Genomic DNA, 25,559 nt, shown 5'->3' with positions numbered 1-25,559 from the left:
GTCTTGAACTCCTGACCGTAGGTGATCTGCCCGCCTTGGCCTCCCAAAGTGCTGGGATTATAGAAATCTATCTCTTTAAACCTCACAATTTATTATTATCATTTTAGTATTGCTATCAATTATGTTATTATTACCAACATTCATTTGGATTTACCCACATACTCACCCTTTATGGCTCTCTTCATTCCATCCTCTCTTTTCATGTTTTAAACAGGGATTTAATCAGGGAGCATTTTTCTTCTGAAACCCTTTTTTTAATACATCTGCTAGTGACTGTGTTTTTGTTTGAAAGCATTTTTATTTTGAATCTATTTATTTTGCTTTTTATTTTTGAAAGTTATTTTCACTGGTTATAGAATTCTAAGTTAGCATTACTTTCTTTTGGTACTTTAAAGCTATCATTTTGTTGTCTCTTATTTTTACTGAAAGCTTGTATTCCCAACAGCATTAACTCAAGCATACTCTGATAGTGACCCTATGGTCTAAGGAGAGTATGTGTTTGGAGTTCTGATCTAAAGAATCTGGGGGTAGCCAACTAGCGATTCACTTCTTATCTAAGAAGGGCATCTCAACCCCTGGCCCATTCCTTGGAATACAGGCCATACAGGGGATTGAGACCCTTTGTTGTGGGTTAGATGGAGGTTGCTAGGTGGAGATTTCTAAGTAAAAATGCTATGTAACTTGTACACTTTTAAGAAATAGTTGCAGTTTTCCTAATCAGCCCATTGCTCCTGGACCACCTCATATATGTCTTTAATAAACCCTATGGCTTGTTCACTGGCTTGGGGTTTCCTCTTCAGCCTCTCAAACATACTATCCCTATTGGAGTCAGTAGGAGTCCCACACAACAATTGGCAGTCCAGCGAGAAAGTTGGAAAGAATCCTGTGAGCACCAAGATGATGCGATCAGGGAAAAGGAAATCCACAAGGGAAACTCTGGGATGGCCATCCACATCTATGTGGGGCCCAATAACTGCTATCCTTGATGGATGAGGCCCACTGCATGAGTATGGGGATGCCCCATAACACCAAAAGGTCTGGAAGAGCTGGTGCAGGGGGTAGATCCAACTAAGTGAAAGTCATATGCCCAAGCTATGACAGCCATAGTTCATTGGCAGCTCCTGTGTGTTGAGGAGCCACTGAGGCTGAGGTCACTGCACAGGCAAGGGTGCATCAGTTATAAGGCAAGCTGTGATTAGAAAGAAATGCTTAGTTAGCTCAGACTAAAATGTTGGAGACCTTACTGTCCTGCTTGTGCCAACAGAATGACAGAATGGACACTCTGGCTTGCCACATAATTCGTTTGAAGAGTTGTCAACTGCCAGGCCGACAAATTAGGGCTGTCATGAATAAATCATCCTGTAACTAAGCTAAGTCCTGGGACCTCATGGAGAGCTCTAGTGGGAAGGAGGAAGAAGACTAGGATGAGTCCATAGAGGTTCCCATCCTCTCTGCATGTACATTGGCCACCACCAAAGTAAAAGTGGACCCCACAAGAGGAAGCCCCTCAAGACTTGCCCTGCCTGAAAGAGGGCAGCACACCACAATGTGGAATTATACCACTGTGGAACTAGGAAATAGGTTCAAACAGAAGAGGAGAGAGTCAGTCATAGGGTGGTTTCTCTGTCCATGGGACATGAGGGCAGAGAATACTATACTCTCTAGATTCGAGATGAATAAAATGGCATCCATCACAAAGCACCTGGTCCTGAGGCAGCATTTCTATGGCACCAGTAATGAGGATCAGACCATCCCCCTCCTTAGCTGAGTGGTTGTGGGCTTCAAGGGGGCCTGGCCAAATGAGGGAGACATCTCCACATCTCCTTTGCAATGGCAGACTATGAAAAGGTTGCAGGACGTCCTCTGGGAGTGGGGAATGAAACATGCTATTAATATTTATGCTAAAAATCATCACGATCCCAACAATGAATTGGTTACTGCCCGAATAAAAGATATAAGTCTGCAATTGTCACCTAAGTAGTGATATAGGATGCCAGTTTCCATCTTAAGCACCCTAATATGGCAGCCAGTATCCCGGGCAGCCCAAGTGGCCACTGACTTAAGGGAAACAGAAAAACTGCATAAGCAAGAGGTATGCACTGCTGGATGAAAGACAAGGGAGCCATGAAAAAAAAAAGGAAACAGTCGAGGGGCTTGTCAGAGTGATTTGCCGATAGATGTTGGCAACCTGCTGATGGCAGGGATACCTACTGAAAAAAAAATAGATAAAAAGTCTAATATTGTTTTGGTTAGACTGTAATAAAAACTCAAGCTGGAACAGCACTTTGCTAAGGAGCCACAGGCTCAGCCTACCACACCTCCCATACAGAGATGGCAGGCACTAACCCCTTTAGCCTAGGATAAAGGCCAAGGCCTCAGAATCCCAATAAAAGCAATGATGGCCAAGGACCAGAGGCCTCGTGTAAAACTATATATAAGTCACCTAAAAATAAACAGACTGTGCTTGCTCTAGTGCAGTGGTTCCTCACCTTTTTGGCACCAGGGACCAGTTTTGTGGAAGACAGTTTTTCCTAAGCCTGGGGATGGGGGGATGTTTTGGGATGAAACTGTTCCACCTCAGATCATCAGGCGTTAGATTCTCATCAGGAGCATGCAACGTAGGGATCTCTTGCTTGCGCAGTTCACAATAGGGCTCTTACTCCTATGAGAATCTAATGCCACCACCGATCTGACAGGAGGTGGAGCTCAGGGGGTAATGCTCACTTGCCTGCCACTCACCTCCTGCTCTGCGGCTCAGTTCCTAACAGGCCACAGACCAGTGCCAGTCTGCTGCCCAGGGGTTGAGGACCCCTTCTATAGTGGATACTGGAGCCAAATACACTCATAAATGGTAACACCTATCAGTTCCAAGGGCCTATAGCAGCAATGGATAGTAAAGGGGGATGGGGAATGAGGTATAAAGGTTGAACTACTATTACAAGTTGGGAGACTGTCACGAAGACCCTATTTAGTATATATAGCTCCTATCCCAAAATACATCTTGGGAATGGGAATCTTGTCAGGCTTGACCCTCCAAACTGACAAAAAATTCAAACTGAGAGTTAGAATGACAAAACAATCACGGTAACACAAAATGGACACCAATACAGTTGCCAGCCCCATAGCAAATAGTAGCGCTGAAGCAGTACCACTTGTGAGTGGGGGTTGGGGGCACAATAAAATCACAGAAACTATTAAGGAGTTAGCCGAGGTGGGCATTATAAGGCCAGTAGTGCACAGCCCATAAAACAACCCTGTGTGGCCTGTACAAAAACCTGACGGGACATGGAAAATAACAATACATTACCAAAAATTAAAATACCACTTCCCTTCTGATGAAAATAGGACAGGTGCTTGGCATGTAATGTTTTCTTATTAATTTAGCCAAACCTTCTTCAGCATCCCCATTTCCCCCAAGTCAAGACCAATTTACATTCAGCTAGAAAGGAGAACAATGGACCTTTACCATCTTGCCCCAAGGATATTTACATAGCCCCACTATCTGTGAGGGTCTAATGACCACAGACATCAATCAATGGACTACCCTGGAGAGGGTACATGTTTTCCATTAAATTGATGATATCATGCTAACTAAGTCTTTTTCTACCTTACAAACTGCAGTGGTTTGTACCTTACAAATTGCAGTGGTATGGAGGTTGCTAGTCCCCACCTTGCCATCTCACTTGGCAAACAGAGTATGGGCAGCACAGACGTTAAGGGTCCATGCTTATCAATCAAATACTCAGTGTCATCTGGTTGGGTAAGAGTAAAGTCGAGTCGTTCTCTCTGCCATTATAGATCAGGTATAGGACTACCCGTGTCCTACCACACCAAAGCAGTTGCAGACCTTCTTAAGCCTTATAGGGTATTAGTGTCCTTTTATTCCCCGCTTGGCCCAACTCCTCAGGCCTCTATACCACTTAATCAAGATGGGGGTTCACTGGAACTGGTCCACAGAAGACGATGAGGCCTTTAAACAAACTAAAGTCGTAATGAAACAAATATAAATCCTGGAAACTCTAGTACAGGGACAACCTTGTGAATTGGACATAGCCAGTTACCCTGAGGGATGTGCCGTTAGGGTTCTAGTCCCAATTATGGAAGGGGGCTGAAGCTAAATATATCATCATGGAGCAACAACTCAATGCTAAATATCGTCTCTTACAGCAGTGGACAACATGACAAAGGGGCTCCCAATGCTGGTATGCACTCAGTATCCCATAGCAGGTTGGTTAAAGGATACCTTCCAGAAACCAAAGTCTGGGAATTCCCAGAGACAGATATGGCCAAATAGCATACATATCTGCAACATTAGTCTCCAAACAAGGGGAGCACATCAACTAATAGTTCCTTAAGTGCAGAGTTCCATTTGGTGCTCAGCCCTGTCACCTGTTTGACAACTGAAGGACAGTCTTTTATTGAGGTCACTGAGCCTGGTTTAATCAAATCCCAAGTGCTTAGAAAAACCTTCAATACAGTATGATTTCTATTATGTTTGGCATTCTCTTTTGTTATAGTTTGTATTGCTGCCACAGCATTTGGCTGCACATACTGCTCCTCCGCATACCTGGCCCCCAAAAATCACACACAAAAAAACATGATAAAAATGTGAGGGCCATTCAAGAATATGCTGAGATGGAGTGTATGGCAGATGCACTTTACAGCAGTAACTCCAGCATACCCTAAGAATGGCCGTATGGTCTAAGTAGAATGTGTGTTCGTGTTCGAGCTTCCAAGCTAAGGAATCCGGGAGTGGGCAACGCGAAGATTCGCTCCTTATCTATGAAGGACATCTGAACCCCTAGCCCATTCCTTGGAATGCAGGCTGAACAGGGGATTAGAGACCCTTTGGGGTTAAGTGGAGGTTGCTAGGTGGAAATTATAAAGTTAAAATGCTATTTATGCTTTTTATGCATAAATAACTTTTTGTGTTTTATTATGCATAAATGCTTTCTACAAATGGTAGCAATTTTCCTGTCCAGCCTGTCACTCATGGACTGCCCTGTAAGTTCTCAGTAAACTCTGTCTCATTTGTTGATTCTGGGTCTCTCCTTCAACCCCTTAAACACAGTGCCATCCCTATTGGAGCCAGTAGGGGTCCAGCACAACCAAAGTCAGCTGTTACTCTTATTGTTGATTCTTTGAAGGTACTAGATTTTACCCTCTGGTTGTTTTTAAGATTTTCTGTTGGTCTTTTTTTAAAAAAAAAAAAAAAAAAAACAGCTTTGCTATGATATCCCTAGGTATAATGGGGTTTTGTTTTTGTCCCACAAGAATTCTTTTCTTCTTTTATCTTCTCCATATTCACACTGGGTATTTTCTTTTGGTCTGTCTTCCAGGCCATTAATTCTCTTCTGTAGCTAATCTACTATTAAACCCATCTATTAGCTTTTCAATTTCATTAATCTTGTTTCTTAGTTCTACAATTTCCGATTGCTTCTTTTTTTTCCCCTAAAGTTTAGGTCTTTAATTAATTTTTCCTTCTATTTTTCTTCAACAGTAATCACACTTATTCTAGAGCATGTTTTTATTAACATCTATAGGTCTGGATTTTTGTTTGTTTGTTTGTTTTATTTTAGTCACTTGGCTCTGTCTCCTAGAATGCCTGGTAACTTTTGGTTGAATGCTGGATATTATATAAAAATTTGGTACAGGTCTGTTTGCTTCCAGAAAATATTTAATACTCTTCTGACTGATGGTTAGAATAAGGGCAGATTTCAATTAAATCAGGGATTAAGATGATTTTAGGCTGGATTTCAGGATCCATTTATTTCCTGTATTTTCCACAGTCTCAATTCAAACTTGGGGTGTTTATCTGAGCCACTCTCCCTTTGAGGATCGTGAATGCCAATTTTTATTTCCTCTGCTATTTGGGAATGCTGAAAGCCCTCTTAGCATCAGTTTTAGCTTGGTGGTTGTAGTCTTCTTCAGCCCCTGAAAATACTTTGAAGGCAGAAGTCCAACAGAAGATCACTTCTCTGCAGGGTCACCTTTCTGTTACTCCCCTTTTTCTAGATTCTTGATTCTTGAAGTTCTCAGTGCTTTAGTAGACCTGAACTCCAGTTTTTGTGTTGGAGTTCCCCATCACCATAAGAAGGTCTAAAGGTACTGCTTTCTGCTAATGCTACCCAGGAACTGGCAAATGTCTAAAGGGAAAAAGTGGAAGAGGATATAAGACTTAATTCAACAAATGCTGCTTTTCTGTCCTGGAGCTTGGCTTCTCCTGTTCTGGCAACCTTGGTTTTTTCTACTGTGTCTTTAAGCATATTTGTATTTTATCAGCTTTTACAGTCTTTTTCAGTGGGAGGTTTGATCTAACAAAACTTTTCTGATAGGTGGAAATGGGTATCTAATTCCTAGCATTTTATCATTGTCAAAATTTCCTTTATCATAGTTGTTTCATTAATCTCTCAACTATAAACTGAGTGTTTTAAGCAGATTAAAAATATCATATAGGCCGGGCGCGGTGGCTCAAGCCTGTAATCCCAGCACTTTGGGAGGCCGAGACGGGCGGATCACGAGGTCAGGAGATCGAGACCATCCTGGCTAACACGGTGAAACTCCGTCTCTACTAAAAATACAAAAACTAGCCGGGCGAGGTGGCGGGCGCCTGTAGTCCCAGCTACTCGGGAGGCTGAGGCAGGAGAATGGCGTGAACCCGGGAGGCAGAGCTTGCAGTGAGCTGTGATCTGGCCACTGCACTCCAGTCCGGGTGACAGAGCGAGACTCTATCTCAAAAAAAAAAAAAAAAAAAAAAAAAAAAAAAAAAAAAAAATATCATATAATACTGAACTGTATGCAAAAATATGAAGACCAACCATTTTACCCTTAGTACAGATGAGTGACAAATACATCATTGTGAAAATATATTTTTTCTGTCAGATTGAGTTTTGCTTTCTGCACCAGAATAACATCACTCAAGTCTCTATTTATAAGGTGGACAAGCAAGATTGTCACAAATTTTCCACTACTGACATCGATGGAGCCATGACAATTTGGGATTTCTGCTTTTCTTTGAATGCCCTCTAGTGGAAATTTTATTGAAATGAAATAACCAGAAATTGAGACTAACGAAAGGTTCTATATCATCCAGAAATAAAGTTTAATTATGGTTACATAATGTACATAAACTTTATTCTTTTTAACCAACTTTTTTTTTTTTTTAAGTTTTATTGAGATACAATTACGTATCGTAAAGCTTAAAGTGTACAGTTCAATGGCTTAAGTATATTTATGGCAGTCTGCAACCATCACCATAATCTAATTTTGGAACAATTTTATCATTCCCAAAAGGAACTTAATATGCATTGGCAGTCATTGATTCCCACCCAAACCTCCCAACCCCCACCCCTTAGCAACCACTAATCTACTTATAACTCTATAGGTTTGCCTGCTCTGGACACTTTACATGTAGCCAACTCTTGACTATAAAAAACTTTGAGGAAGCATGGTAGATGAAGAAAAAATCACTTAATGTCATTGGTTTTTAAAATTAGTTTCTGTTCCACAATTAATACATGCTAAACGCTAAGAGTGAGAAGATGAAAGACCCAGTCCTTACCTCAAGAATTTGACAGTACTGAAGAGATTCCAAGGCTATAAGCATTTACAACATAGGAAGATTAGAGGTAATAGAAAGTGTCTCTAGGAACAAAAACTGGGAAAACTTAGATGCAGATGACAAGTGAAACCGTCCTAGAGGTTCATTTCTCAAACTTAGTTGTTTTTTGTTGTTTGGTTTTGGTGGTTTTTGTTTTGTTTTGTATTTTTTTAGCATTTAGTTTCAGCTTCGTTCAGTTTTGAGACACAGTCTTGCTCTGTCGACTAGGGTGGAGTGCAGTGGTGTGATTCTGGCTCACTGCAGCCTCGACCTCCTGGGCTCAAGCCATCCTCCTGCCTCAGCCTTCTAAGTAACTTGGACTACATGTGCATACTACCATGTCTGGCTGATTTTTTAAATTTTTTGTAAAGGCAGAGTCTCACTATGTTGCCCAGTCTAGTCTCGAACTCCTGGGCTCAAATGATCCTCCTGCCTTGACCTCCCAAAATGCTGATCTTACAAGTTTGAGTCACTGTGCCCAGCCTCAAACCTTGTTTTGAAGAATAAGTAGGAGTTAGCCAACGGAAGATCATAAAAATGAATATTCAGTTTAGAGGGAGGTGCACATGCAAGTGGAGAAGGATGAAAGAGCCTGTTTCATTTAGGCAGTTGTAAATAGTGAATCTAGAAATATTGTAACCAGATCATGAGATATTAGAGTAGAAAGTGGGTCAGAATTGACCTACTTTGGCAGAGGCTAGATAATAACCTGTGTAATCCTACTGAGAGATATGAATTTTATCATGAAAGCTATTGAATAATTTAAGAATGAACATATTAATATTTTGTAAAGGTTATTCTGACAGCAGATTGAGAATGAATTGGAATCAAGAAATCCAGTTAAAAGATTATTGCAAGAGCAACTAAACAGTGTTTCATCAGCACTATACCTGCCAGTATGTGTAGAGGTACTTCTCTCTTTATAATGGCTGTACAGTATTCCACTGTATGAATGTGATATCTTAATCCAGTATTTCATTGAAGAACACTTGGATTGTTTCCCTTTTTTTAGTTTCACAAAAAAAAGTACTACAGTGAACATCTCTGGCAACTTGGATAGATTTTTTGATAGAACACATTCCTAAAGTGGAGTTGCTGAGACAAAGGTAGATGTGTATTTAGAATTGTGATAGTGTTATGGGAAGGCAGGCCTTGAGCATGAGATGTCCAGATTCTTAGCGTGTTGAACAAAGAGTTGAGCAAAATGCACAAAGTAAGAAAGGAACGAAACAGCGAAAGTAGGGATATATTGAAGTGAGATAACACTCCACAGGATGGGAGTGTTTTAACCAGATTAAAAAGATCAGATAATACTGAACTATATATAAAAATATGACATGAAGACCAACTATTTTACCTTTAGTACAGAGAAATGACAAATACATCATTTGTGCTTTAGGAGCCCCACTCACAAGGTTTTCTGGGGTTTAAGTACCCCTTTTGAGGTCCCTATTGGCTACTCACTAGGTGGATGAAGGATTTGGCCTGTGGCCGATTAATAGCTGCGGTGAGTTCGTCTGTGGCCAACCAGAGGCCAGAGTGGACTGGCACCCTATGCAGATAAAGGGATAGCCCGCACTTGGCCCACGGCCAATCCGTGGCACTTTCCCTTTCCACCTGAGACTTAGTGGAACAGAGAGACTTGAAGAGGGAGTAACCTCTGATCCTTGTTACTAGGCTGTAGAGAGATGGGGATTTTTCTTTTGTTCCAGCTTTAGGAAGTAGCATGAATTGGCCTTAGGTTCTCTGCCTTCAGACCCAGGTGTTTTCTTCCAGCTTTAGGAAATTAGCACGAATTGGCCTTAAATTCCCTGCCTTCAGACCCTATTCTTCTGCCTTAATAGGTGTTACCAAATTGTCTTCTGAAAAAATTGAAAACCTTTACACGATCTCCAACAGTACTTGAGAGGACATACATAGTGACAGCACTAGATATTTTTTATGTTGTCAGCTTTACTGTTTGATTTGCAAGTAATGATGCCTCATTTTAGTTTGCATGCTTTTTAATAATACTTAATTGATTAGTCTTGCACATTTTTGTAAGTTGTTTGTATTTGTCTACTAATTAATTGCCTGTGTACTTTGTAGTTTTGCTGTTTGGTGGTTCACATGTTTCTTATTGATTAACAAGAATCTTTTGTATATTGGATCTTTTACTTTAGTTTTTTATTGTGTTTGGTTTGGTTTGGTTTGGTTTGGTTTGGTTTGGTTTGGAGACAGAGTCTCACTATGTTGCCCAGGCTGGTTTTCAACTCCTGGGCTCAAGAGATCCTCCTGCCTCAGCATCCCAAGAAGTTGGACTATAGGTGTCTGCCGCCATGTCTGGTAGGTATTTTTAAATTCTTTTAGTTATTTTAATTATTTTTATTAAATAATTTTATTTTTAATTTAATTATTTTAATATATGTTGTAGATGCTATTTCTAGTTTGGTTTTTGTTTATGCTTTAAATTTTTTTATGTTGTGATTTTGAATGCATTTTTTGAGAAAAAAAATGTCAGAAAGATAACTTACAAAAAACGTGTTAGGCTCAGAGATTTTAATAGGTTACTTATTTTAAACTTCCAAGGAATAGATTACATTAATACTATCAAAACCTAAGGGGAAAAAAAGCCTTTCATTTCTTGTTTATAAAGCAAACATAACACTGATTCTGAAATCCAATTTAAAAAAGATCCACTTAAAGAAATCTTATATGAACATGGATACACAAATCTTAACCACTTGATGAAGTATTAGCAAATTTAATGTTATCAGCAAATTAAATGAATAATATACTGTGATCAAATTGATTCAGGTCAACTATACAAAAATGGTTCAATATTAAGGAAATATATAAGTAGGTCAGAGGATTTTTAAGGTGGTTATCATTATAATAGATGCCAGAAAGGTATTTTATAAAAGTTAAAATCTCTGATTTTTATAACCTTAGTAAAATTTGATTAGATGAGTAGCTCCTTAATTTCACAAGCATATATCTGAAGACAAAACAAATTACATGTTTCATGGAGAAGCATTAGCAGCATTTGCATTAATGTCAGCAACAAGGCAAGGATGCTTGTTATAAGCACTTTTAGTTTTACCATTGTTTTGGGAACTGTAAGGCAATTCAGTTATGTAAGAAAAGTATAAGATGTAGTTAATAATAAAAATACCTATTAATTACTGAGAATTTACTTTGTGCATGGTACTGTTCTTTGTTACTAAACATTATTTTCTCATCACAGATTGTGATACTAACACAAATAGGTGCCACAAATGTAGAAACTATTTTATGCTCATAGAAAGTTGTAGAAACTGAGGCAGTGAGAGTTTAAGAAACTTATCTAAGCCAGTAAATGTTGGAGGCTAGATTAGACCTAGGCATTCTGACTCCACAGCTTAACACTCTAAATCAGAGGTTGGCAGACCTCTTAAGTTTCACTGGAACACAGCTGTGCTCATTTGTTTATGTATTGTCTATGGCTGTGTTCATGATACAACAGCAGAGTTGAGTGGTTGTGACAAATCCCTGTATACATCACAAAGCCCAAAATATTTACTGTCTGCCCTTTACAGAAAAAATTTGCTGACTGCTAATCTAAACCACTGAACTATGCCTCTAATTAAACTATTAGATCTTTTTTATTAGGAAAAGAAGAACAAAATCAAGATTTTTAAATTATATTAATGTATGCTTGGTAAACCGAAAATAGTCAACTCAGAAATAACAATCATAAAGTATAGTAGTTTCTACAAAACTAATGTGCAAACTTCATTTGATTTCCAACTCACAAGAAACGAAAAGCTTGAGAATATAATTTGATTTAAAAATGTGAAAGATCTAAATGAAGAAAAATTTAAAACTACACCAAGTAAAATAAAAGAAGATTGAATAGGCATGTCATATTGGCTGGATGTTGGTTGTCATCTTGACTAGGATGACTCAATATTTAAAAAGACATTTTTTTAATCTAAATTTATAGAATTAAACATCTTATTCAGAGTGCCAAAGGGATTGTTTTAACTTGATGAAATGATTCTAAAAATTCTGGAAGAAAAACATGACCAAAAAAAGAATTTTTGGAAAAATAGGCTTATAAATTCAAGCTCTTAAACTGAGAATATGCTAAAGTCTTGCCCTTCCACAGAAAGCTTTAGATATAAAGGTATTAAAATATTTTGATAAAGTTAGTTTTGAAACAAAAAAGTTATCTCTGCAATGGAAAAAGAGTAACTCGCCAAAGAAAGAAACAGATGGGAAACTCTAGCAATACCTAAAATCTGCATTACTGATAGACAAGGTTATCTTGTCTTCTGTATTTGGGGGCCTTTGCCATAGACCAGAAGGTAGGTGCACAACCATAAATCACCAAAATCTGAAGAATGTAGGTATCATGAAACAGGGACAACAAATTCAACAAAAGAGTGACTTAAGCTAGAGAAAGTGGGAAAAATAGAGGAATCTAAAAAGGCCTTTATTCCTGAACAATGAAATAGGGATTTGCCTTCACAAAATAGCAGTAGAAATTAAAAAACAAGAACAATTAATTATGAAAAAAGGAACTATTGAATATTAAAATTAAGTGTATGTGTAGAAGAGGTAGAAGAGTAGATGGGACTCATCTAATGAGCTGATTAGTGGACTAGAAGATAGAGTTGAGGAAATATCCAAGAATATAACACAAAGGGCTAAAGAAATGGAAAGTATAAAGGAAAGGTAGAGACATAGAGAACATTTCCAGAAGTCCTAACATCTGTCAAATAATAATTCCAGATAGACTATATTTGAAGCAATAAAGACCAAGAATGTTTCCCAACTGAAAACAAATTTGTAGGATTGAAAGAATTACTGAATAAAAGATTTATATACAAATAGATAAATATATATATTTTTTAATTAAAATATGTAGACAAATCACAATAAACTTCAGAACATTAAGAATGAAGGCAAAAATCCTCAAAGTTAACTACAGAAGAGATTATTTACATATCAAGAAAACTCCTATCAAGAAATGACCATCTTAGCCAGGCTTGGTGGCTCACCACTGTAATCCCAGTGCTTTGGGAGGCCAAGGTGGGAGGACTGCTTGAGCGCAGGAGTTTGAGACCAACCTGGGCAACAGAAATTGTAAAAATTAGCCAAGCGTGGTGGTGTATACCTGTAGTCCTAGCTACTCGGGAGGCTGAGGTGGAAGGATGGCTTGAGCCCAGGAGGTCAAGGCTGCAGTGAGCTATGATGGTGCCATTGCACTCTAGCCCGAGTGACAGAGCAAGACCCTGTCTCCTAAAAAAGGGGGAGCGGGGTAGGGTAGAGTATTTATGTTAAATTTGTGTTAACTTTCCATCATATAATAAGTTTGGTGTTCTAGTAGCTGAGGAGAGAGTGAAGCAAAATAAAAGTAAACATCTCTTTTCTCATGAAACTATGTATAGTTATTGATGAACTTTTCTCTTTGTTGAATAGTAAGGATAAGTGTGTTGGAGAGGAGAGGACTTAAAAGTAAGTACTGTACTTGAAGAAAACAATGAAATTAAAAGCTTTCAGATCAAGTGGGTGGGAGTGAAACTAAGAGAACTTGATCAATCTAACAAGGTGATTCCATGTCCAAGGAGACATGGAAACATGTATTTATTATGGAAGCATGATAGAAGGTGCAAAAATGTCAGAAATAAATCCAGCCATATTAATAACTAAGAAAAGTAATATAATCGGTAAAACTCACTTATTAAAGTAATAGTAACTCTCATATTGGCTAAAAGCAAAATCTAGTGAAGTCACACCTAAAATAAAACATTACATTAGAGTGGAAAATAAAATGATTTTTTAAATGCCATTTATTCAGCAAATATTTATACCTGGTAAATATCAAGACAAAAAAAAAAAAAAATACCCCAGGGTAGTAAATAAAATGCAAGGCTAAAATTACTTAAGGGACCAAAGAGAAAATGATATTGATATAAGCAACAATTTAACAAGATGGTTTTAATATATATGGCTTTTAAATACATAAAACAAAAACTAGTAGAACTAAAAAAAGAATGGAACATCCATAATCATATTTGAAGACTTTAGTATATCTCTTAGAAAAACATTAGACAAAAAATATAGAATAACACAATTAACAAGAGTATCTAGTTGATATTTACCTAGAATTCTGACTTTAACATATTTTGCATGCATGGATTATTTTCAACGTAAGTTATGTCGTAGACCACAAAGAAAGTCTTTAAGAATTTTTTTTTTTTTAATGATACCTGGCCAGGCACAGTGGCTTATGCTTGTAATCCCAGCACTTTGGGAGACTGAGGTGGGCAGATCACCTGAGGTCAGGAGTTCGAGAACAGCCTGGCCAACGTGGAGAAACCCATCTCTACTAAAAATACAAAAAAATTAGCCAGGCATGGTGGCATGCACCTGTAATCCCCAGCTACTCAGGAGACTGAGGCAGGAGAATTCCTTGAACCTGGGAGGCAGAGGTTGCAGTAAGCAGAGATTGTGCCATGCACTACAGCCTGGGTGACAGAGTGAGACTCCATCTCAAAAAAAGAAAAGAAAAAAGAAAAAAAAAGATATATCTTAATAATTTCTGGTAATTTCTGGATTAATTAAAATAGAACTGGTCAAAGTGACAACACAAGGCCTTTATATCAGAACTTGTGTGATTCAGACAAAGCGCAGAGGAAATTTCCTCAGAGAAAAATAATTTTAAATTCATTTATTGGCAAATTAAAACATTTTATGAACAGTATATTATTAATGTTTAAAAATGACTTTGCTGCCGGGCGCGGTGGCTCAAGCCTGTAGTCAGCACTTTGGGAGGCCGAGACGGGCGGATCACAAGGTCAGGAGATCGAGACCATCCTGGCTAACCCGGTGAAACCCCGTCTCTACTAAAAAATACAAAAAACTAGCCGGGCGACGAGGCGGGCACCTGTAGTCCCAGCTACTCGGGAGGCTGAGGCAGGAGAATGGCGTGAACCCAAAAGGCGGAGCTTGCAGTGAGCTGAGATCCGGCCACTGCACTCCAGTTTGGGTGACAGAGCGAGACTCTATCTCAAAAAAAAAAAAAAAAAAAAAAAAAGAAAAGACTTTGCTTATTGTATTATTTCTATACCTAGAAAACCCTAAAGATTTCCCCCAGAAGACTCCATAAACCCCGATAAATGACTTCAGTAAAGTCTCAGGATACCAAATCAATGCACAAAAATCAGAAGCATTTCTATATACCAATAATGTTCAAGCTGAGAACCAAATCAAGAATGCAATTCCATGTATAAGAACTGCAAAAAAAATAAAATAATTAAAATACCTAGGAATACATCTAACCAAGAAGATAAAAAGATCTCTACAGGAGGACTGAAAAACACTGCTGAAAAAAAAGGATTTTCCATTCGTTTTTTAGAATACATCTAACCAAAAGGTAAAAGATCTCTACAGGAGAACTGAAAAGCACTGCTGAAAGAAATTATAAATGACAAACAAATGAAAAAGAATTCCGTAATCACAGATTGGAAGACTGCAGTATCATTAAAATATCTGTACTGCCCAAAGCAATCTACAGATTCAATGTGATTGCTATCAAAGGACCAATGTCATTTGTCACAGAATTAGGAAAAACTATTCTAAAAGTCATATGAGGCCTGGCACAGTGGCTCACACCTGTAACCCCAGCACTTTGGGAGGCAGAGGGCAGACAGATCACCTGATGGCAGGAATTCGAGACCAGCCTGACCAACATGGTGAAACTCTGTCTCTACTAAAAATACAAAAATTGCTGGGCTTGGTGGTGCACGCCTGTAGTCCCAGCTACTTGGGAGGCTGAGGCAGGAGAATCGCTTCAACCCAGCAGGCAGATGTTGCAGTGAGCCGAGATCATGCCACTGCACTCCAGCCTGGCAACAGAGTGAGACTGTCTCAAAAAATAAGAAAAAATATATATATATGAAACCAAAAAAGAACCTGAGTAGCCAAAGCAATTCTAAGCGAAAAGAACAAACCTTGAAGCATCCATTACTTGACTTCAGACTATACTAAAAGGCTGCAATAACCAAAACAGTATTGTACAGGTACAGACATAGACACATAGACCAATGGAACAGAATAGAGAACACACACCAGCAACCAACTGATCTTCATCAAAGTCAACAAAAATAAACAATGGGGAAAGGATACCCTATTCAGTAAATGGCACTAGGAAAACTGGATACCCATATGGAGAAGAATGAAACTGGATCCCTACCTCTTACCATATACAGAAATCAATTCAAGATGGATTAAATACTTAAATACAAGACCTCAAACCACAAAAATCCTAGAAGAAAACCTAGGAAATGCTCTTCTGGACCTTAGCCTATGCAAATAATTTATGACTAAGTTCTCAAAAGCCAATGCAACAAAAACAAAATTTGACAAGTGGAGCCTAATTAAACTAAAGAGCTTCTTCACAGCAAAAGAAACTATCAGCAGAATGGGAGAAAATATTTGCAAACTATGCATCAATGAAGGACTAAATATCTGGGCTCTATAAGGAACTTAAATCCATAAGAAAAATAACCTCATTAAAAAGTAGGCAAAGGACATAAGCAGTCACGTCTCAAAAAAAAAAAAAAAAAAAAAAGACATACAAGCAGTCAAGAAACATGAAAAAGTACTCAACATCACTACTCATCAGAGAGATGCAAATCAAAACCATAATGAGATATCATCTCACACCTGTCAGAATGGCTATTATTAAAAATTCAGGCTGGGCGCAGTGGCTCCCACCTGTAATCTCAGCACTTTGGGAGGCAAAGGCAGGTGGATTCCAGAGTCAGGAGTTCAAGACCAGCCTGGCCAAGATGGTGAATCCCAGTCTCTACTAAAAATACAAAAATTAGCCAGGTGTGGTAGCAGGTGCCTGTAATCCCAGCTACTCAGGAGGCTGAGGCAGGAGAATTGCTTGAACCCAGGAGGCGGAGGTTGCAGTAAGCCAAGATCGCGCCACTGCGCTCCAGCCTAGGTGATAGAGTGAGGCTTCTTCTCAAAAAATAATAAATAAAAAGTCAAAAAATAGCATGTTGGTGAAGCTGCAGAGATAAGGGACACACGTACACTGCTGGCAGGAATGTAAATTAGTTAAACCACTGGGGGAAACAGTTTGGAGATTTCTCAAAGAACTAAAACTAGAATTACCATTTGACCCAGCCATCCCATTACTGAGTATATACCCAAAGGAAAATAAATCATTCTGCCAAAAAGACACTGCACTCATTATGTTTATCCCAGCACTATTCACAATAGCAGCTGGACATGGTGGCTCATGCCTATAATCCCAGCCCTTTGGGAGGATCGCTAGAGGCCACGAGTTCGAGACCAGCCTGGACAACATACAGAGACTCCATCTCTACAAAAATAAAAAATTTAGCCAGGTGTGGTAACACATGCCTGTGGTCCCAGCTACCTGGGAGACTAAGATGGAAGAATTGCTTGGGCTTGGGAGGTTGAGACTGTGGTGAGCCATGATTGTACCACTGCACTACAGCCTGTGTGACAGTACAACCCTGTCTCAAGAAAACAAAAACAACAACAACAAAAAAAACACTGTTACAAAGATACAGAACCAACCTATGTGCCTATCAAGAGTGGATAAAGAAAATATGCCACATATAGACCATGGAATACTATACAGCCATAAAAAAGAATTAAGCCATGTCCTTTGCAGCAGCATGCATGCAGCTGGAGGCCATTATCCTAAGTGAATTTATGTAGAAAAATAAAACTAAAAAAAGGAAACCAAATACCACATGTTCTCACTTATTAGTCAGAGCTACCCATTGGGTACACATGCGTATAAAGATGGAAACAACAGGTAACTTGCTCAAGTCCAGCTGCTGGCTGCCCATAAACCAAGAACAGAAGAAACAAGATGTGGTGAAAGGAAAGTAATTTTATTTATCAAATGCTAGCAATTGGAGAATGGCCAGGCTCATGCCTTCAAAAGACCATTCCAACTTTTTGGGCTAAATGAAGCAGTTTAAGAAGGAAAAGGTGTGGGAAATATGCAGGAGTGTTACCCAAGGGTGCAGGTCTCACTGTCTTGTTTCAATGGTTATCTTGAGAAATTGCCTGTCCCGAAGGTCTGGTTTGCCTCATCCTGACTTTGGCCTGGTAGTGGTAGGCTAACTGTTCGTAACTACCCCTAAGTGGGAGCTGTATCTCTGCCTGGTTTATTTCAAAATTGGCCCCTGGATTACCTAAGCAAGCACATAATTAGATAAGCAAGCACTGTTCACTGAAGTGCCTGGTGGGAAAAGTAGAAACAAAATGTTTCAAAATATGTTTCAAAGCTGAAAACAAGAAAGGAAAAAAAGCTTTAAAATGCATTTTGAGGCTGGGATACTTGGTTAAAAATAGACACTGGGGACTCCAAAAGGGAGGAGGCAAGGAGGGTTCAAGGGTTGAAAAACTACCTATTGGGTACTATGTTCACTACTTGGGTGGTGGGATTAATAGAAGACCAAACCTCAACCTCAGCAACACATAATATACCCATTAACCAACCTTAACGTGTACCACGTAATCTAAAAAAAAAAAAAAAAAAGACTTCTGGATCCAAATTGTTACCTAGACAATTATAAGTCAGATATATTCAAATACATAAATACATCACCATCACCATGTATTTATGTATGCATATATGCAAATACTGGGTACATTTCTAATAAGCAGCAATAGATTTCCTGGCTTTTATAATTTTACTATAAGTTGTATTGTTTTATTTTCATTTCATGTTGTTCATTGCTAGTATGAAGAAATACAGTTGATTTTTTAAATATTGCTCTTGTATGCTGTAATCTTGCCAAATTCATTAGTTCTAGTACTTTTTTTGCAGAGTCCATCAGGTTTACTATATACATCATGCTGTCTGTGAATAAAGACAATTTTGCTTGTTTTCCCATCTGGAGGCCTACCATTTTTCTTACTTTTCCTTGTCTTATTCCACTGACTAGAACTTCTAATACAATGTTGGGTAGAAATGTGAGAGCAGACATCCTTGACTTGTTTCTGATCTTGGGGGAAAGTATTCTTTCACCATTAAATATGATGTTAACTGTAAATTTTCCATAGATGATTTTGTCAGGTTGAGGAAGTTCTCATGTATTCCTACATTGCTGAGAGAGTGTTTTTGTTAGAAATAAATGTTGGATTTTGTAAAATACTCGTTCTGCATTTGTTGAGGATTTTTTTTTCATTTTTAGTTTGTTAATATGGTACATTATATTGATTGATGTTTCAAATATCAAACCAGCCTTGCATTCCTAGGATAATTTCCCTTAGTCATGATGTATTAACCTTTTTATGTGTTTTTGGATTCTGTTAAAATTTGTTCAAAACATTTTTATTTTCAGTGAAGATTATTGGTTTATAGTTTTCTTTCCTTGCAACGGCACCCTCTGGTTTTGGTATAAGAGTAATTTGTGCTTCATAGAATGAGTTGGAAAGCAGCTTCTTCTCTTCAGTTTACTGGATGAGTTTGTTTAGTATTGGTGTTGTTTTCATTAACTGTTTGGTAGAATTCACCAGTGAAGCCATCTGGCCTGTTATTTTCTTTGTGGAAAATTTAATTTAATTTATAATTACTAATTAAGTTTTTAAAAAATAAATCTAGGACTATTCAGGTTATTTCTTTTTGAGTGAGCCATGGTAGTTTGTGTATTTTGAGAAATTTATCCATTTCATCTAAACTGTCTAATTTATTGGCATAAATTTGTTCATAATACTTCCTCATACTTCTAAAATCTGGATAATCTGTACTGATGTTACTTCTCTTGTTCCTGGTACTGCTAACTTGTTTCTTCTCTCTTTTTTACTTAATCAGTCTAGCTAAAGGTTTGTAAATTTTATTGATCTTCTCATAATAAAGATCTGAATAAGAATAAGGAGTTAGCAGTATGAAGGTCTGGGGACAGGGAAGAGCACTTGCACAGTTCCTGCAAAGGGGAGATCTTAGCATTTTCAAAGACAATAAACTGTAAGTGACTAAGAATAGAAGCATGGAGAAAAGCAGTTACAAGGCTATGGCAATAATATAAGTCAGAGAAAGATGATGTTGTCTCGGACCACTGCAGTGGCTAATGAGGTGAAGAGAAGTGATCAGAAGCAGATTATGAAGGTGAAGAGAAGTGATCAGAAGCTAATGAGGTGAAGAGAAGTGATCAGAAGCAGATTATGAAGGTAGGGCTAACAGGAGCTGCTGATGACTTGTACTTGGAATGACAGAGAAGAGTCATGAACTATGCCTAGTCTTAAGCCTCAGTAATGTGGTTAATGGTGGCTTCATGAAATAGGGAAGACTGAGAGGAGCAGATTTGGGTTATTATGGGGGTAAGTGCAGTGGAGATGAGACATCAACAGTTTGGATTTAGATGTAATGAAGAATTTAAATTAGAATGGTTAGTTAATTCAAATAATTTGTTGTTGCCACGCATGTGTGTATGTGGGGTTTTTTTGTGGCTTTGTTGTTGTTGCTGTTGTTGTTGTTGCTGTGATGAGACAGGGTCTCACTCTGGTTGCCTAGGCTGGAGTGCAATGGCATGATCTTGGCTCACTGAAGCCTTGACCTCCCAGGCTCAGGTGATTCTCCCACCTCTGAAGTAGCTGGGATTACAGGTGTGCACAACCACACCCAGCTAATTTTTTTTATTTTTTTATTTTTTATTTTTTTTATTTTAAGTAGAGGTAGAGGCGGGGCTTTGCTCTGTTGCCTAGGCTGGTCTCAAACTCCTGGAGTCAAGCAATCCACTCGCCTCAGTCCCCCAAGTGCTAAAATTACAGGCAGGAGCCACCACACCTGGCAAGTTGTATATAATGTTTTACATTTGCTTAAGTTATCCAGGAAATTCAATCTTTACCTCATAAAGATTGTCTATCTAATGAAGCCACTACATAAGAGATATTCAAGGTAGAGGAGGCAATGTTGTACAACTGCCTTAGCATATAATTTCACATAAAACATTCAAATTATAATATACCATGAAATAGAAGAAACAGATATATATGAATTGCTTTATGCTAATAAGGACATTGGTGTGAAGTGATCAGACTTCAGGGTATACCTTATGCTAACAAGCCTTACAGAGAAATAGTCTATTTGTAGGTTGTATATGTAATGTGAATAACCAATAAAAACTTTCTTGGTAAGATCAAAACATGGAGCTCTGAAATTATTTATTTTTCTTTTCCAAAGTTCTTTGTGTATAAATCAGATCTTGAGGACAACTCAGGAAAATTGTTCTCAGAATCTCAGACCTCCTTTAAAACAGACCACGATGTTATGTTCAGCCCAAGTAGAGCTGATAAAATCTGGTGTCCTTGGAATAGGCCCAGAAGCTGACTAACTTCCAGGAGTAGAAGGATTGAATCTCTAATTTTGGGAAATGATAAACTACAGAGAAACCACTATCCTCTCCCAGAAAGTACTCTTAAGAGAATAGTAAGCTGGTTAATCTATTGGACTTATCTCTTTTCTGATTACATATAGTAAGTCTCCCAGTCAGAATAAAATTCTTTCAGTCTCAAACTAAAGTAGAATCATAATAGAATACATTAAGGAATAAAGTTTTTAAATTTACATTTTTGTTTCAGCAATCCTCTAAATAAAATGTAATAAGCATTTAGTATTAGCAAATCCTTTGAGGGCAGGGACCTTGTTTGTGTCACTCATTACTATATTCCTAGCATAAGCATAGTGTGGGTACTCTGATAATTTTCTAGATGAATATGTATATTAGTGAGACTTCATAGTAGAAAGCTTGGCTTATTTCATGTATTTTTTAATACAGTTATTCACTAGAGGGTGCTGTGTAAGCATTCAGCACTTTAAAAGTGTCATCTCTTTCACTTGTACTTATTTGCAGGAAGATTGGATTTTTAAATCACCTGATTTAGCAAAAGCTTTCATTTCTTTTTCTTTGTTTTCAAAGTAGTACTGGTGGTATTGTATATGGTTAAATTAATGAAAATGAGAGATTAATGGCAGCATTAACACAAATGTTTCCTTTCTTCCTCCTCCTTAGGAGACTTATGACCCCAATCATGTACGCTGCTCGAGATGGTCACACCCAGGTTGTTGCTCTCCTTGTTGCTCATGGAGCAGAAGTTAATACCCAGGATGAGAATGGTTACACTGTGAGAAACATTTTTACAATGTTTCTTTTTGTTTCTGTTATTATCAGTAATCTATTTTAAAAAAAGAGTTTTAAGAAGTAATAATTACAAAAGGGCTGGAATATAATTGCTATCTGGTGAAAAAAAGCAACAGTTGAAATAAAAGGCTGGCATGGTGGCTCATGCCTGTAATCCCTGCACTTTGGGAGGCCAAGGCGGGCAGATCACCTGAGGTTAGGAGTTTGAGACCAGCCTGGCCAACATGGTGAAACCCGGTCTCTCCTAAAAATACAAAAAATTAGCCAGGCATGGTGGCACACGCCTTTAATCCCAGCTACTCAGGAGGCTGAGCCTGGAGAATCGCTTGAGCCCGGGAGACAGAGTTTGCAGTAAGCCGAGATCATACCACTGCACTTCAGGCTGAAGTGCAACAAGAGCGAAACTCCATCTCAAAAAAAGAGGAATTAATTGACTCTCTTAGTCCTTACTCTTGATTAAAAAAAAAAAAAAAATTGTAACACACAGCAAAATCTGGGCTCTAAATATACCTAAGAATTCTTTTTTGTAGAAAACCTTTCAGTGATTGGCAAATAAATCATTTTATTCCATAACATCAGTTAATTGTATAAAACACTGGTTTTAAAAAATCAATGAGCTTTGCAGTCAGCTTTGCAATTACAACTTTGGAAATATGTTTACATTATATTGTAAAATGAAGAGATTGCATCATTCTATTAATTAACTATGTTCTCTTTTTTATTGTGTCATAAATACTGTTGAAAACTTTTCCTGTCTGTCTCATATACACTCCTTCTCTTTAAACAATCTTCTTTTTCCCCCCACTTACAGGCTTTAACGTGGGCAGCACGTCAGGGTCATAAAAATATAGTTTTGAAGTTGCTTGAACTTGGAGCTAATAAAGTGCTACAAACCAAAGATGGAAAGATGCCAAGTGAGATTGCAAAAAGAAACAAACATCATGAGGTATCCTTCTGTACATATTAAACTTATTTTTTGTGGCATGTCACATTATCATTTGTAGAACTTTTTTATTAATTTGTTAGAATTTACAAGGGTAATTATAGTGTATCTGGCAATTATTAAATGTTTAAATATGTATCTTTCCTCCAGCCAGGTAATGAGAACTTTATTTTGCTAGAGTATTCATCTTCTATGAAACAAGAGACACTTATAATACAGTAATTTAAAGGCTCTATAAAAGAGTAATAAAATCTTATTCTGGCCCCAGGAATAAAATTGTAATATACTATTTAAACATTTCAGACTGGTCCAGAATTTTAAGTTACTGAGTGAAAGCTAGTAAAATGCCAGTTTGAACTTCTAACTAAAACATTCTTTTGTAAGTTTAATTAATATATTAAACAATTTAAAAATTAAATTATTTAAGCAACGTTTACTCTTATATGTGTGACAGGGCATACGATAAAATGATAATACACCTGGATGTATAATCTGTCATTTAGATGTTAAGCTCAATAATAAATACTTGCCATACATTAAATTACTTTATCAATATAAACTTTTGGTCTGAAGATTAAAGCTGTAGCCACAAGTCTGTAACTTGTAAGCAAGGATCAAATATAGTACAATAATAAAACTAAGTTGTTTAGTTTGGGAGTTTGTAACACTGAGTTCCTGAATTTGAAAGTATGTAAAATTCCAAAGATTCCGTCATATAACCATCAAACCAAGCCACATTTACTGCATATAAAGTAACTTCCTCTAACCTTTTCAGCAGTCTGATAAACATGGCTGTCATTTTCTAAGTATTATTCTAATATTTTCAGAATTATTATAGGGTAAACAGTAATCACTAAAGCCCTGTAGAACTTCAAAAAGGAATTTACCATTTTTCTTCTAAACTTTGAAAATTCAAAAATTTTAAATTATTTTTTACATTGTTAAATGTAGAGTAGATGACACCAAACTTGACATAAGAAGTTTATGAACATCAAAGGTTATTTTGAGTCATAAATCATTTATTGAAATGAGATTTGATCTTGTATTTTGGCTGATTACATGATATAACCTTGACTTCCTAAGAAGTTAGATTTTAAAACTCAGGAATGTCACTGTATCTTTTTGAGGTGTTCAGTTAGAATTTGTATACATTTAGTCACGTTCATTACTCTCTTCCCACTTAGCAATGTTTTCAAAGTACTATCTTAATATTTAATCTGAGTCATTTATCCAAATGGAATTTTTAGTTTTGCTATAGATCTTACCAAAAATAGTAATTACTATCTTACTTTAATTTTTACTATTTTAAATTAGATGTACTTTTTTCTTTTCTGATTATTATTATAGGTCAAGGAAGCACTTACCTGATATCCCAATTACCCTGATTCGTTTATTATACATTGTATGTGTGTATCAAAATATCACATGTACCCCCCAAAATATGTACAACTGTGATATATCAATTTTTTTAAAGTTGTTATCAGGGTAGTAAATTGTGAAATTCTGTCCCACTTACTTGCTAAAACTTCCTTTCTGGATATGAGATAATCGTATGTTTGGTTTCTTTTAACTGTAAGTTATAGTGTGCAATGTTAATTATATTTGAATGATGTTAACTTTTTTCAGATCTTCAACTTACTTTCTTTTACTTTAAATCCATTGGAAGGAAAACTTCAACAGCTAACTAAAGAAGACACTATTTGTAAAATATTGACAACAGATTCTGATAGAGAAAAAGATCACATTTTTAGGTAATATAGCATGTTTTAGTTCAACAGAATACCTGTAAGTAAAACTTGTGTATATTTTACTGTAGTAAATGTGGTGACTTATTTAAAATATATGGTATTTTAAATGTTTACAAGCATTTTTAAATGTCTGGGTTTTTAGTGTTCTCCAGAATTTTAGAAAATTTTTATTCATTTTTATGTACTAACACTAATGATAATAACTTTAAATGTAAACATTAAGTACGATATCAACAACAAAATCTATTTTTAAAAGGTTCTGAAATTAGTGTTCAAACAGTATTACACCTTGTTTTCTGATTATTTTTAGTACAGTTCTAATTTTATATGCTAAAATTAAACATACACTTCCCCCCCTAGAACACTGCTGTTCAGTACATGGCCAAAAATAGTTATCTCCTTACCCCATTTAAAGTTATTTACATTTACTTATTGCAATTAAAGAGGTGTGGTTTTTTTTTTTTTTTTTTTCGTTTTTTGTGGGTTTTTTTGCCTCAAACACCTGGGCTCAAGCAGTTCTCCCACCACAGCCTCCCAAGTAGCTTGGACTACAGGTGTATGCCACTTGCCAGGCTGAGGAGATTTTTATGTGCAGAAATTTCACAGGGTGTACATACTGACATATATTTTCATTTTGGGGAAAGATGAGTTATACTCCTCATATACCTTCAGTCACAAAACCTTACTCATTCCTTTGATATAGCATAGGTCTGGTATGCAGATTGCAAATATATTCTACATGAATTCATCATTATTCATATTATCTTGCAATATAAATATATATTTAATGTTTGTACATTTATAGTCTGTTCTGAAATTGACATTGCTATAAATGTATACAGTTCATATACAGCATTTGGAGATCTGGAAGTATTTTTACATGGTATTGGACTTGAACATATGACAGATTTACTAAAGGTAAGATCTTATATAACCTACCGTGAATTATGCATATATGTTAATTTGTTGGTTAATATACGTTAGATATTAATTCATAAACATGTCTATAAATAACTGCCTATTTACTTTTCTCCATAATTTGTAGTACATCCCGATTTTAAATTTGAAATAAACATTTCAAAAATGTATTATTCTAGAAATTT

At 37.0% G+C, this 25,559-nt stretch overlaps 1 protein-coding gene across 1 annotated transcript in view; it reads left to right on the top strand.

The window, feature by feature from the left end:
- Positions 1–25,559, top strand: part of ASZ1 (ankyrin repeat, SAM and basic leucine zipper domain containing 1) — a 64,447-nt gene that overhangs the window by 21,349 nt on the left and 17,539 nt on the right. Inside the window, exons 5-8 of the mRNA XM_010389334.1 lie at positions 21,637–21,748; positions 22,577–22,711; positions 24,335–24,459; positions 25,299–25,374. Coding sequence (XP_010387636.1) covers positions 21,637–21,748; positions 22,577–22,711; positions 24,335–24,459; positions 25,299–25,374 — 448 coding nt within the window. The remainder of the gene's footprint in view (positions 1–21,636; positions 21,749–22,576; positions 22,712–24,334; positions 24,460–25,298; positions 25,375–25,559) is intronic.

Source organism: Rhinopithecus roxellana, chromosome 6, assembly GCF_007565055.1.
Source record: "Rhinopithecus roxellana isolate Shanxi Qingling chromosome 6, ASM756505v1, whole genome shotgun sequence".
In the NCBI taxonomy this organism is placed as follows: Eukaryota; Metazoa; Chordata; class Mammalia; order Primates; family Cercopithecidae; genus Rhinopithecus; species Rhinopithecus roxellana.
Note: the sequence above shows the minus strand (reverse complement) of the source record. Positions and strands in the feature narration are given on the sequence as shown.